At 43.0% G+C, this 14942-nt stretch overlaps 1 protein-coding gene across 12 annotated transcripts in view; it reads right to left on the bottom strand.

Annotated features, from left to right (window-relative positions):
- The window catches only part of LOC132897205 (cadherin-like protein 26), a 186880-nt gene that overhangs the window by 141703 nt on the left and 30235 nt on the right, over positions 1–14942 (bottom strand). Inside the window, exon 2 of one of the 12 annotated variants that reach the window (XM_060938667.1) lies at positions 6555–6684. The exons of 10 other annotated variants lie outside the window; for them this stretch is intronic. In XM_060938667.1, coding sequence (XP_060794650.1) covers positions 6555–6617 — 63 coding nt within the window. In that variant the 5' untranslated portion in view covers positions 6618–6684. Of the gene's footprint in view, positions 1–1407; positions 3020–6554; positions 6685–14942 lie in introns of those variants that run through there. One more of the 12 variants, XM_060938664.1, reaches the window with a different exon arrangement.

Below are 14942 nucleotides of genomic sequence, written 5' to 3'. Positions count from 1 at the left end.
CTTACTAGAAAAACAAGATCTTCAAGCAGCAATGTTGTCAAGTACGTAGTATGCCAATGCAAGACCTGTACGTACCAGAAATCCTACCTAATCAGGACAACCAGAATATGGAACACCCTTGCTGATGAACTAAACTTGAACATGAACAATCTGAAGTCATTCAAACACGTCATCCTACGCTACTACTACAACTCACTGGACAATTATGACTATAACGATCCTCGTACTTTCAAAACGGTTTGCTTAAAATGCAACTCCTGCCGAAGCCTTGCTCGCGCTACCTCCTGCTGTTAGTAATCTGCTTAAAAACTCAATATGTGCTCTATATTAGTTGCTAATTTCAATTATTAATATTTATCTATTTAGTTGCTTTAAGTCTTAATTTGGGGCCGCAGTAATTGGCTCGACGCTGTTGCGGTTTCCCTGTCATATATGAACATTAGTATACGATCATTTCAGTCAGTCTTCAGTTATTTTAGTTTTATATTTCCTCGAACACACTTCACTTAACACATGAAACCTTAAATATCAACAACTATATCTATATATACATATATGATGAAGCTAATAAAATAAATAAAATTTTAACCCTCGTCTTGTGTTCGTTTTCTATCACCATGCCCGGTGTTCATGGGTCGGTTTCGACCCGTCTTTTAAATCAGCTAAAAAAGTCACAAGTCACAATGATTTGTCACCATTTTTTTTCCTGATGTCTTGACTACTCTTTTAGGCTTCCATTTAGATGGAAATATTAGTTTTATTATTTTTTTGTCAAGGGTTTAAGGTTATTGTTTTCTGTGTACACCCCTTTATTTCAGTAGGAAAAAATTAAAACGTAACCTCTTAAGTGTAATACAAATAATTAAAAAGATTTATTGTTACCTGGCTGTTACTGTGGGGTATTAGAACATATCTTGAAAAACAATTTTTTTTCATGTGTTTTTATTTTTTATTTTATTTACAATAGTTACATCTATGGTGTTCGGATCGTTTTCAACCCATATATAATTACCACTGAGAAACAGGAACAACAGAATCTTTTTCAGTGAATGAACTTTAATGTGACCATAACATGAAACAAAGAACAATGAAAATGAACAAGTCATGGCACAACATATAGATTTGTAAGGTCAAACAAACCCCTAATAATCCACCAAATCAAACCGATAAGGCCTACACTCATTTGTGTGCCTAAAAATCTCTCTCTCTCTCTGTGTGTGTGTGTGTTTGTGTGTGTGTGTGTTGTGTGTGTGTCTAGCACTAGAAGTCCCAGAGAGGGGCCATTTGGCCTTTTTACCTAGAAAACCCACAAGAGGGCCAATTGGCCCCAAGTCCTCCCTGTAGACACTCATTTTGTTATGGAAATGTGGCTGTTAGTTACCTTACAGCTTAGAAATGAAATCTTACAATGCCTGTTGAATGTTGAATCTCTGCATCTTCGTTCCTTGGAGAGGAGCTTCTTTCACCACAAAATTCTTGAGGGAACTGAAGCGATAGTCCATGTGCACTGAGGTATTTATCCATCAAACAATTGTCTGGTTGCAGTCACATGAGTCGTTATGGTCACATGGGAATAGAATAGAATAGAATAGAGAATAGAATAGAGAATGTGAGAATAGAATGTGTTTTTATTCCTCATTCTCACATTCACACAGAAGTAGCCAACATGACTTCACCACTGAAGTGTGAAGTGTGTGAAGTGTGACCCCCTCACCCCACACACTGCCACTAACAGCCTCATTACCATAACAAAATGAGTGATTAGTGTATTGGGGAAAAGCGGTCGGGCCAAATGGACCCCTAAGCTGAACTAATGGCACAAAACATATGTCAACATAACCCAAAAACTTCAAACTAGTGAGCTATTTATATACACAATATCATGATGTCATGCTAGTTCATAAGCTTGAATGGTTGGCAGAGGAGCTAGCTATATCAATTTTAGCTAGCAGTTCATTTATTTGTTCAGTTTTGGTTGTAATAATTGCTCCATAAACTACTTATTAAGAACCGGGTCGAAAACGACCCGAACACCACAAGTGCTATATTTTTAATTAGAGCATAACAGAATTTTGGAAAAAAAAATTTTTTTGTTTTATTTTGTAAAAATACAGGTGGCTGACAAAGTCAGAAAGCCTTGAGGCAAGAATCTAAACCCAAGGGCTTTGTTTACAAAGTCAAAGTTGAAAACGGGTCGGTGACGACCTGAACACAAGAGGAGGGTTAATATGCTGAGCAATGTTTGATACATTTTGGAAAAGTTGTTTTGGTTGCTTTATAGGTTTCTTAGAATATTTAACTCGTCACGTCTGTGCTGCTCTCCTGGGTTGCTAGAAACAGTTGTGTTGCCCTGGCTTGGCGTATAAAATGTGTGCCCCCCCAAAGCAATTCAAGGCCCGTCTGTCAGTCCGTGTCTGGCGCCGGGTCTGCAGTGAGCCCCTGAGGCTCTTGGCTTCTTCATCTCTTTTTCTCTTTTCTTTTCTTTGCTCCTGACTTGTGCATGTTGGCAAACGGGCTCGCACGCTTATTGTCGAAGCGTTATGATAGAATAGTGCTGTGTTATTTGGCGCCTTAATCAAAGACCAAACCATTTCTGCATTAGGGGTGGTAGGTGGGTTCTTGAATCTATTTTCGAAGACAATAAAGGCAAAAGAACCAGAAATCATTCATTGAATGCAAGTATAGCACATTTTTCTCCCCCAAATCAACACATTTTGAAATGAAACAGAATGATTAATGGCATCTTCATGAGGGACCAGTTCTTGGCACCCCCTCATGCCTGGGCCCGGGACAAAATACCCGGTTGTCCCCCCCGTCGACGGCCCTGGATACAGTCCCATACTGAACACTGAGTTAATGAACTCTTCTGTCATTTTATGTTTCTTATGATTTAAGAGGTCGATGTTAAAATCACCACAGATGTACATGACCTTCTGTGTTGATTTTATAAACATACTTTCCATCCAATCTATAAAAACTTCTATGCTTGATCCAGGAGATCTGTATATACAGCTCACTGTTATATTTTTCATTTTTTCACAACATATTTCTACTGTAATACACTCCATCCAATCATCAACAGCTACCATCATTTGTTTATTAATTTTATATTCCAAACTATTATCAACATATATTGCCACTCCCCCTCCGCTTTTGTTCTTTCTGTTGATATAATTTAATTCATACCCGTTCAGCTCAAAATCTACGCCCATCTCATCATTGATCCAAGTTTCTGATATGGCTATTATACTGAATGGAGTATTGAACTGACTAAGATATTCCTTCATTTTATGGAAATTGGCATACAGACTTCTGGTATTGAAATGAATAATTGATATCTTATTTCCTTCTCTGGTTGTTGCATTGTATTGATTTTCAGTGTAATACCGGCAGCTGATATTGATGTGGCTGAAAAGATTATTTTCCGGATCAATATTATTTTCCATATCTTGTGTTTTATGCTCAGTATAAAGGAAAGTGTCCAGTTCTTGTGTCCAGTGTCCCGTCCTTGTGTCATGATTGTAAGTTTTTTTGTTTTTTTGTTTTTGTTTTTTTTAACCCTTGGTTTGATCATTTCCTTGCTTTGATTGGCTCCCTCAGAATTTGTCCAGTTCCCCAATATCTCAGATGACCAGGATCTTGGCCTCTTCTGGAGATCTCTTCAGCTTTATGAATATTTTGCAGTTTTGTGTCCAAGTGTTTTGGATTTTCCCCTGTTTCCTCAGGAGTCTCGCCTTTCTTGCAATGTCTGCATTTTTTTTTTTTTGGTTAAGTGCTCATTTAGAAAAACGTCTGAGCCTTTCAGTTTCCTCCCTTGCTTTAACAGTTGCATTTTATACTTTCTGTTGGCAAATCTTATTATTATAGCTGGTTTGTCTGTGTTGCTCCTCCGTGGGAGAGGGTGACATGCTTCGATGTTTGTACTTTTTACCTCTATCCCTTTGGAGTGCAGGAATGGTGTCACCTGTTGCTCCACAGAGTTAGCATCCTCCTCATTCTGCTCCTCTCCGTCTCCTCTCGCCACTGCTCCAGCATATGACCGGGGTTTAATCTGCAGTCCGGCCACAATGATGTTCTTTATCTGGGTGTATTGCTCCAGATCCTCCACTCGGTTCTCGAGAAAGGCGATCCTCTTTGCCTTCTCGGTGTTCTGCAGCCACAGAACTTTGACCTCTTCCACCAGGTCCAGGATGGTCTTCTGCTGCATCCTGACAGCAGAGATTTCCTCACCCAGAAAGTCGAGGGATTTTTAGATGTCCTCAATCTCCTCGACCGTAGGAGCTCTCTTCGGGGGCATTGCGTTTGTTGTTGTTATGCAGCCTGCAGGTAGCTCTCAGCCTGCTCTCGGCCTGCTCCTGCACAGCCTCTCAGCCTGCTCTCGCGCAGCCTCGCTCCCACGCAACCTCTCAGCCTGCTCTCGTGCAGCCTCGCTCTCATGCAGCCTCTCAGCCCCAGGGTGAGTTACAGTAATGACAAACCCTGGTTCACAGATAAGCTCAGACAGCTAAAGTTGCAAAAGGAAGAAGCATTCAGAAGTGGGGACAGGAACAGGTTTAGCAAGGCAGTGAGAGAAGCTAAATAACTGTACTCTGAGAAACTCCAACACCAGTTCTCAGTCAATGACTCTATGGCTTTGAGATAGATAATGGGACTTACCTGATAACATCCACCATGACTCCAGCACCCCCCCACACACACACCTCCTCCACCTCTACTGCTGCCAGGGCCTCTCTACAACTTCACACCTTGGAGGCCCATCCACCCACCACCACAGCCTCAACTCTCTCCATTCAGGAGAGGGACGTCAATAAGCTCTTCAAGAAGCTGAATCCCCGCAAAGCAGCAGGCCCCAACATAGGCTACATTTACATTAGACCGTATCTGTCTCGTTTTCTTCGCGGATGCACTGTCCGTTTACATTAAACCGCCTGGAAACGCCGGGAAACGGGAATCCGCCAGCGTCCACATATTCAATCCAGATCGTGTCAGCTCCGGTGCTGTGTAAACATTCAGAATACGCAGATACACTGTGCTGAGCTCTAGCTGGCGTCTCATTGGACAATGTCACTGTGACATCCACCTTCCTGATTCACTGGCGTTGGTCATGTGACGCGACTGCTGAAAAACGGCGCAGACTTCCGCCTTGTATCACCTTTCATTAAAGAGTATAAAAGTATGAAAATACTGCAAATACTGATGTAAATACTGCCCATTGTGTAGTTATGATTGTCTTTAGGCTTGCCATCCTTCCACTTGCAAGTGGTAAGTGATATGCGCTGGGATCACACACACAGCGGCTCAGTCCCGAATCATGGCTTGTGCACTTCACTCACGCGCTGTGTGAGCTGCGCAGGGCTGGAGTGCGCACCCTCCAGAGGGCACTCGCTGTTCAGGGCGGAGTGATTTGGAGCGCAGGATGCCTGCGGAGCCGAGCGTATCCGTGTATTGGTGTTGCTGTGTGCATGCAAATCGTGTATTGGCGTTGCTGTGTGCACACTAATCATTTTAAAAACGTTAATCTGATGATCCGCTGATACGGTCTAATGTAAACATGGGCTCAGTCTCACCATTTACCCTGAAGCACTGTGATGATCAGCTGTCTCCGATGTTCAGACATCAACACCTCACTGGAAACATGCCATGTGCTAGCCTGCTTCAAGGCGTCCACCATTATCTCCATCTCCAAAAATCCAAGGATCACAGGATTAAGTGACTACAGACCCATTGCCCTGACTTCTGGGGTTATGAAATCCTTCAAACGCCTTGTGCTTTACCACCTCAAAGCCATCACTGACCCGCTCCTGGACCCTATGCAGTTCACCTACAGATGCAACAGATCTGCAGATGATGGCTCTTCACTTAATCCTCCAGCACCTGGACTCCCTAGGAACCTATGCTAGGATCCTGTTTGTGGATTTCAGTTCTGCCTTCAACACAATCATCCTGCCTCTTCTGCAGGTCAAGCTCTCCTAGCTGCACATGCCTGACTCTACCTGCAGGTGGGTCACTGACTTCCTGTCTGACAGGAAGCATCATGTGAAACTGGGGAAATGCGTCTCTGACTCCAAAACCATCAGCACTGGATCCCCCAAGGCTGTGTCCTCTCCTCTCCTCTTCTCCCTGTACACCAACAGCTGCACCTCCAGTCATCAGTCTGTCAAGCTCCTAAAGTTCACAGATGACACCACCCTTACTGGTCTCATCTCTGATGAGGATGAGTCTGCCTACAGGTGGAAGATTGACCATCTGGTATCCTGGTACAGGCAGAACAACTTGGAGCTTAATGCTCTAAAGACAGTGGAGATGATTGAAGACTTCAGGAGGAGCTCTGCCACACCCTCCCCCATCACCTTGTTTGACTCCCCAGTAACCTCTGTGGAGTATTTATGCTTCCTGGGCACTATAATCACCCAGGACCTTCAGTGGGAGACAAATACCTGCTCCCTCACCAAGAAAGCACGGCAGAAGATGGAGTACCTGTTGCACTTGAAGTTTGATCTGCCAAAAACAATGATGGTGCACTTTTACACCACCATCATTGAGTCCATCCTCACCTCCATCGCAGTCTGGTACACTGCTGCCACTGCCAGGGACAAGGACAGACTGCAGCACATCATTTGTTCTGCTAGGAAGATGATTAGCTGCAACCTTTTGTCTCTTCAGGACCAGTACGAGTCCAGGACCCTGAGGAGAACAGAAAGGATAGGTTGGGGTCCATTAGAACCAAAACCTACCATAAGGCCATCTTTTTACCCCACTGCAGCTGGCCTCATCAATAAGGACAGAGACCTCCACTAGCTCTAACCTCACACTTCCAATCTATAACATTAACCCTCTGGGGTTGAGAGGCTTTTTTTTATTTTTTAAGTACAATCATGACATACATGATTGGACCTAGTTGGCCTAGTGGTTAGCGTGTCTGCCTCTCGATCGGGAGATCGCGAGTTCTACTCATGGTCAGGTCATACCAAAGATCATCATAAAAATGGTACCTACTGCCATCTGGCAAGGCATGCTGCAATACAGATGTGAGTGGGGAGTCAAACTCTCATGGTTACCAGAAGACTAGCCCCCCACTGTAACCCTAACTATGTAATAGGTGAGAGGCAGAGGGCTACAGAGATTGGCACCACCCTATGTGCCACATGACATGGGAAGGACTTTGATGACATACCGTACATGCTACATAGATGATATTGTAGCTGAACTTGAGCTGAACACAAAAAAGTCATATGACTTTGAAAATACTGCATCAATTTATTGAAATTGACAAAATTAGAGCATGCCAAAATCATTAGAGTGCCAGAAAATACCCTCCGATCCCAGAGGGTCAATGCACTTTGTCTCTGAACTGCCATTTTGCACATTTCAAGGTCATTTCCATTCTGTGAACCTTTATTGCACATTGCAGCATACACTGTACAGCTTGGTTATTGACTTAGCCTATTACACACACATCTTCCTCTCACACATTCTTATCATGCCTCTTCTCTATCTTCATCATGTGACCTATTTTTGCACATTCCAGACATACTGTATAGCTTGGACTTCAACCACTCATGCACATACCCCTTAAATATGTTCACTTTCAAACGTGTATATTTCAGATTCTTCTATTTTTTATTCTATGTATATAACTACTTTTGTCAGTAGAGAGGGCCTCTTTCAGATACTGCACAAGATAGGCTGCCCACCAAAGCTGCTGAGCATGACTGTCTCATTCCATGACAATACGAACGGGACCATGCAGTTCAATAGCAACTGTTCCAAGAGCTTCTACATATGCAGCGGAGTTAAGCAAGGCTGCGTTCTAGAGCCGACGCTTTTCGGAATCATCTTTGCCATGCTCTTACGCCATACCTTTGGCAGAGCGACAGAAGGCATCTTCCTTCACACAAGGTCAGATGGAAAACTCTTCAACCTGGCCAGGTTGAGAGCCAAGACCAAAGTGAGAGGAACCCTCATCAGAGACCTGCTGTTTGCTGATGATGCCGCAGTGGCAACCCACACACAGGAGCAGCTTCAGGCACTCATGTCTCAGTTCTCACAGGCATGCAAGGACTCACCATCAGCCTTAAGAAGACAAACGTGATGGGTCAAGATGTTGCAGCCCCACCTTCCATCTCCATCAATGACTACGAACTAGAAGTCATCCATCAGTTCACTTACCTGGGCTCCACCATCACAGACAATTTGTCTTTGGATGAAGAGGTCAACAAGTGCATTGGAAAAGCAGCAACAACTCTTGCCCGCCTCACCCATTGTGTCTGGGAGAACCCTAAGCTGTCCACAAAAACTAAGATGGCAGTATACAATGCCTGTGTCCTGAGTACACTACTATATGGCAGTGAGACATGGACCACATATGCGAAGCAGGAGAAGAAACTGAACTCCTTTCACCTACACTGCCTTCACTGAATTCTGAACATCAGCTAGCAAGATAAGGTGCCAAACACCGAGGTCGTGTCTCAAGCTGGTCTCCCAAGCATGGTTACCCTCCTCAGGCAACACCACCTGCTTTGACTGGGTCACAGACAGCGCATGGAGGATGGTTGCATACCAAAGGACATCCTTTATGGTGAACTCATGGCTGGCAAAAGGAATACTGGCCACCCCCAACTGTGATACAAGGATGTCTGCAAGAGGGACCCGAAGGCTTTGGACATCGACATAAACTCCTGGGAAGAGCGGGCGGCTAACTGCAGCAACTGGAGGGGTGCAGTGAAACAGCAAACCAAGCTTGTTGAAGAAAAGCTTGCTAATGCTGCTGAGGACAAGTGGGCCCAAAGGAAAGAGAGGTGTATGACCCCACGCACCGATGCCAACTTTGTCTGTGGCATCTGCAACCGTGCCTGCCAGTCCAGGAGCGGGCTCTTCAGCCACCGCCGAAGATGCTCCAACCGCAACTGATGAGACGTGCCCATAGTGACTATGACCGACGGAGGCCTCCGTGTATAGCTACTCTTGTCTTTGCTAAATTCTTCGATTTTAACTGTTCACAGACCAAACACCAAAGCAAATTCCTTATATGTGAGAATGTATTTAGCAATAAACTTGATTCTGATTAGCATGGGACTGTGCGACATGCCTGTATCCTCCTGCTACACCCATTGTTGGAGGTGAAGTATTCGGTCATGTAATGGCATTGAGATGGATGTAAGTGCAGGAAGGTTTTCATTTACAGACATGAACTATACAAATTACAGAAACAAAATGAGAGACAAGGTCAGAACAAGAAAACTGAAACAAATGAAACTGAAAGCAATTTGAAAGCAGAGTCACTCAACATAGTCATTTAAACAGAGTCATAAACATGGCAAGTGACAAACGTGAACATTGAAACAGTGTGATAATACTTTGCCAAGCATTAGTGTTGACAGCACGCACTGATCCTTTTAAGCATACACTGATTGTGCTCCAAATCAGTGACAGGTGTGTACAATGATCAATTGTCCTAAGGGTGCATGCAACACCCTCTGTGCACGTCCACTTGAGCTGTACCAGGCTTGAGCGTGCAAAGGCATGACAGATGCAGTTGTATACTGCTCTGAAGGAAGCAGTGTGTTTGTTTGTTTGTATTTTGTTTGTATATATGTATGTATATATGTGTATGTATGTGTGTGTATATATATATATATATATATATATATATATATATATATGTGTGTGTGTGTGTGTGTGATGTCCATTTTTAAAGTCCAAGTTTCCATGAGCCATGAACAACGGAGAGCCAGGTGGGATTAACGCACCTCTTTGTTTCCACTGAAAATTGAATTTATTGTCCATTAACAAAACATAAACTTGAAAGAAAAGTGGTGGTAAAATTACTCCATAGATGTGATGCCAACAAAAAAGCTGTTTCGAAATGAATGTAAACTAGAGAGTGGTCAAAAACAGTGTGATTGCCCGCCCTCCCATTATCCATCGGCCTCCAACTAACACCTGTGCCCAACACCATATACCCTTTGCTCCTTCAATGTCACATCAAAGATGGCTGGTCACCAGAGGTGGAAAGTAACGAATTACATTACTCGCGTTACTGTACTTGAGTAGCTTTTTTGTGTACTTATACTTTTTCAAGTAATTTTTAAAGAGTGTACTTTTACTTTTACTTAAGTATGTTTTCTTTTAAGTAGTGTACTTCGGTACATTTTACATCACAACCGTTACTGAGTAAAAAAAAAATAATAAAATAAAAAAGGCTAAAACGGAGAAGGGGAAATGCGTTCTGGAAATGAATCATGGGAAGGACAGATGTCGCGCGCGCGAGTCTCACACAGACGATGGCGGACATGCACTGGCGCTTTAAGGGGGGGGGCTTCGGGGGGCTCAAGCCCCTGGGCCACAGCCAATCAGGGGCCTTGTAATATTAATAAAATAATAAACTGTCGGAATCGTGGGCCTACATTAATGTATGGATAGAAATAAGGTTAGAAATAAATGAGCGCACAGTAGCCTGCTGTAAGAGACATGGTGGATGTGGTTCGCGAAACGAACACCCACAACTGGACCAGAATAAAATGGAACTAAATGTAACGTCACGCACGAAAGCGCGCCAAAGACTGCAGACTACAGAGACACAAATTTAGAGGCTTTGAAAGATGAAGCGTTCACATGTTAGCGGGGCGCATAAAAGGAAAAAAGAGAGAGATGCAGGTAATGATAGAATCGTTGCCTGAAGTCACAGACTTTTTTAAGGTAAGGATCACCAATCTGTTCAGAATATCAGCTACTTATCAGTTATCAGCCTACCAGCCATACCTGTCAACTTTGAGGTTTGAAAAAAAGGGATATTTCCCAGATTTTTAACTCAAAATAAGGGAAAATTTCGGAAAGTCATACCCTTCACCAAAAGTGGGTGTGTAGTTGAATGGGGGGCAATTTTCTGTCTAGTATTTGTGATTTCCTGTACTCTGGTGCATGTTGGTGATAGCCAAGACCCAAACTCAATATGCTTATGGTTTATAGAGTGCATTTGTGAATAAACTATACCTTTATTTTTATTTGCTTTCAGTGGTACCAGTTATTTCCCAAATTAAGGGCTAAAATACGTATCTTATGTTAAAATAAGAAAGGTCATTATATAACCAGTCAATAAATTCAATTCCATTGCAATTTATTATGGTTTTACCATAGTCATGGCCTCGGAACACTAGATAGATAGATAGATAGATAGATAGATAGATAGATAGATAGATAGATAGAGTAATAAAGAGTAATATAAGATATTAAACCACGAGTGATTTAAAATGGGTAAGTTTCAGATAGAAAATAAAATAGACAATGAGTGGATAAAACAGTTAATACACCAATTAGTTTACACTAGGCTATTTATGAGGTCTTAGCCAGGACATACTTAATGTAAACATGTGTAGCTTACCTTTGATTATTTGGGAGGCTTTCGTTTTCCCCATGGAAAATTTCTTTGCGATGGAAGAGTCTGGGAACATTCCAGCCACGCACTTGTTGAAATCATCAAAGAAAGAGAGGCTAATGTTTTTCTTAGCTATTAGCATCGCCATCTTCACCTCAGACCTAATCAGTGTTGCCAGATACTGCTGACGTTTTCCAGCCCAAAATATGTTCAAAACCCGCCAAAATGCACTTGAAACCGCCCAACTTGGGCGGGAAACCTCCCAATCTGGCAACACTGGACCTAATCACTTGTTCAGCCTTGCCTCCGGACGTAGTTATGCAATTACTGATGCCTGAGAGGGCGGGGACGTGAATTCATGGCCCGACTTCCTGCTGTAAACTCCTGTCAGAGGCGCATCATGAATTCTGGACCTACCGACTTTTTTATATTGTGAAAATACGGGACTTTTATATAATGTGAAAATACGGGATATTTTCGGGAAAATAAAAAAAACGGGAAGACAGCAGGAAATAAGTCAAAATAAGAGATTTCCTGGGAAAAACGGGAGGGTTGACAGGTATACTACCAGCAGCTAGGCTATGTGCAGCTAGGCTAGATATGCTATGATCTGTCCAACAGTAAAATAAATCAGTTGTGATTTGAATATGTGTCATGTGATTTGAGTTATAATCCTGTTAGTATAACAGCATATTTCGATGGGGATAATAAAATGTCTAAAACGGCATCTACTGAAGAAATTGATGAAAAGATTGTAGGCTATAATGTTCACAGTTCGGGCAGCAGACAGAGTAAGCATACTGAGGGGAAGAGCAATACAAAGCTAGCGCAGATCCACATTTCTCACTAGCTGTGTTGGGTGTTGTTAACCCGTGTGGATTTAAGTGAAATACTTGAAGTTCTGTGGTCAAGACAACGTTTTAAGGTAAGGACGCTTGATTATTAATGTTTGCCCGCCGTGGCTTGTTGTTGACGAAAGGCCCACATGATTTTGCCTTATGCAGCTACTGCTAGCGTCATGCTTTGAACTGGGTTAAGCTCATTTGCACTAAAGGATGGGTTTATTGAAGGACTTTGATGTAGCTAGTTTCTTTTTAAAAAATCGTATGCTCAAAACAGTATGCCCGTGTTCATCATGTTTAACTTTTTTCTTGATGGAGTGCGTGAAATATTGTTGCAAGTGGTATTTCGATGCAGTCATGTCAAAAAGGCAGTTGAATGCACGGTCTTATTCAAGGAGAAGGAAGACTTGCATGATGCTTGAACATAGATCGGTAAAATAGACCCTAGTAGGACTTGGTTTCGTGTATTTCAGTCTGTAGAGTTATGAGTTTGGCCGCTGTCCATGGTGTTTACGTTTCATGTGGCTGCCGAGCCAAGTACCTTCATCATCATCATCATCATCATCATGTTCCCCTGTCAAAAGTTAAACTCTCTAGGGGTGCTTCTGCTGTAGCAGTTGCAGCAGTTGCTCAAAGTTTGATTTGTCCATCATCATATGTCTTATCTGTTGGGTGTCTATGCCCAGCAGGTTTTCCCATTTCGTCCATTTGTAACCATTTTTGTCAAACAGGAGCTGCTTTTGCACTTGGTTATTGCCCATCCGGCAAATGTGAGCAATATATTTTAGTTGTTGTACGTAGCAGGATAGTTTTATATCCTGGGTTCCTGTCAGTTTCCGGAGGTCAGCATTGGACATCTTGTAGCTCCAGTCTATATCTTCATTTGTAGTGTTCTTTTGGTCAGGGGCATTCTTTCGTTTATATCCACCTTTAATCATTTTCCTTAGGAAGCCGTGCCACACTACCTCAATTTTGTGAATTTCACTGGATGATAGTTGCCATGCCTGTGTGCTGTACAGGAGACGAGATCGAACGCATACCACTAGGAACTTTATACGGGTTTTTAGTAGTATTCGGTGGTCGGTTGGAACGTGTTTCAGTACATTCTATTTCATGAATGCAGCACTTATCCTAGCATGCAGGAAATGTGAGGATTCATCACAGTTGCTGACATTATAACCAAGATATTTAAAGGTGCGGACGTTTTTAATATTAGTGCCACCAAGGGAAATGATACTTGGTTTACATTTGATATCCTCATTGATGTTAAAAGCCATTGTTTCTGTTTTGACATATGATATTTGTAAACCAAAGCGGGTGTAGGTCTTATCATACAACTGAAGAATATTCTGAAGCTCCTCGATGGATCCAGCGAGTATGGCCTGATCATCTGCGTATAGAATCTCTGTTCTGCAACCCTCTCCTGATGCTCGTGCTTTCGTACGCATTTCTCTTGTGGATACCTCATTTGGAATGCAATATCTGAACTTGAAGCCTGTATCTGGGTACAGTTTTGATATCTCATGCTGTGCAATCCTGACAAGAAAGTCCATATAGATATTAAAAACTGATGGCGATTCTAGGGCACCTTGTCTTGCAGTGAATGTTTGTTTTCATGCCGCCGAGCTATTTTTATGTATTTTATTTTTTAAAAGGACTTGTCTGTAGGTGTGTGTGTTTTATGTTTACAATACATAGGTCTACATTAGCGCACGCGCGCTTGTGTGGTTATCTCTGGCCATGCCCCTGCGTGAAAGTTACGCAGTATCACTGTCCTGTCCGTGGTGATAATCAGAACCGGCTCTGTAATGATAATGCGCATGTTCTTCTCTCCCTCTGTGGTCGGATGTGTTGAGCAATGTGAGCGTGGGCCTTGCGCAGCTACGCTGAGCCAAACGTAACCTATCGTAGGCTTCTAGGCTAATTACGCGCTTACACTGTAAATGCTTGACACGTATTGCAAATAAAATAAGAGTGTTTTCCTGGCCAACGGTAAGGGTAGGGTTGACAGGTAGCCTATGAGGGGCCTAGCCCCTGGGCCACGGGTGTTGATAAAGCGCCCCTGCGGACATGGAGGAGACCGAGGAACCTGTGGTGGACGACTCTGCAGAAAATGCAATTTCTTCCAGTAATGAAGTGCACCCCTGGCCCTACATACGTGATCACTTCAGCTTCGTAGAGAAAAGGGGTGACAGTTTCATTATGCAATGCAGATTATGTGTGCCCAAGAAGACAGCCATTGCGGCATACAAAAATTCGACGTCTAATCTGCGCAAGCACGTTGAGGTAAGTATTGTCATTGGCATCATAATCACGGGCTCAGATAGAGGGTGGGACGGGTGGGATTCGTCCCACCCAGATTTAAATTCACCTCATTCGGTCCCCCCCACTTATAGGGAGGAAAAAACGTCTATGCTGTCTTTCTTTGCATAAGGCAAACCTCACGGAAAAATCAAAAGACTAATTACCATTCGGTTTATTGAGGTGCACAGCAGTGTATACATAGTTGCAACAACTCACATAAAACAAAACAAAGACTGATATTCGGTTGGTTGAGCTGCGCAGACTGCACAGGTTGCGAGCTCGAGCTTGGTTGCTATGGTTACCCACAACAAGTTTGACAGGCATATCGGGGTTGGGGTTGGTTTTCTGGCAGCTTTGTCCCCCCCAGTTTTTTGTCCCCCCCAGTTCAAAAAACGTATCTGCGCCCCTGATCATAATGTTTC

This window comes from Neoarius graeffei, chromosome 13, assembly GCF_027579695.1.
Source record: "Neoarius graeffei isolate fNeoGra1 chromosome 13, fNeoGra1.pri, whole genome shotgun sequence".
In the NCBI taxonomy this organism is placed as follows: domain Eukaryota; kingdom Metazoa; phylum Chordata; class Actinopteri; order Siluriformes; family Ariidae; genus Neoarius; species Neoarius graeffei.
This window is presented reverse-complemented; position numbering and strand designations above follow the sequence as displayed.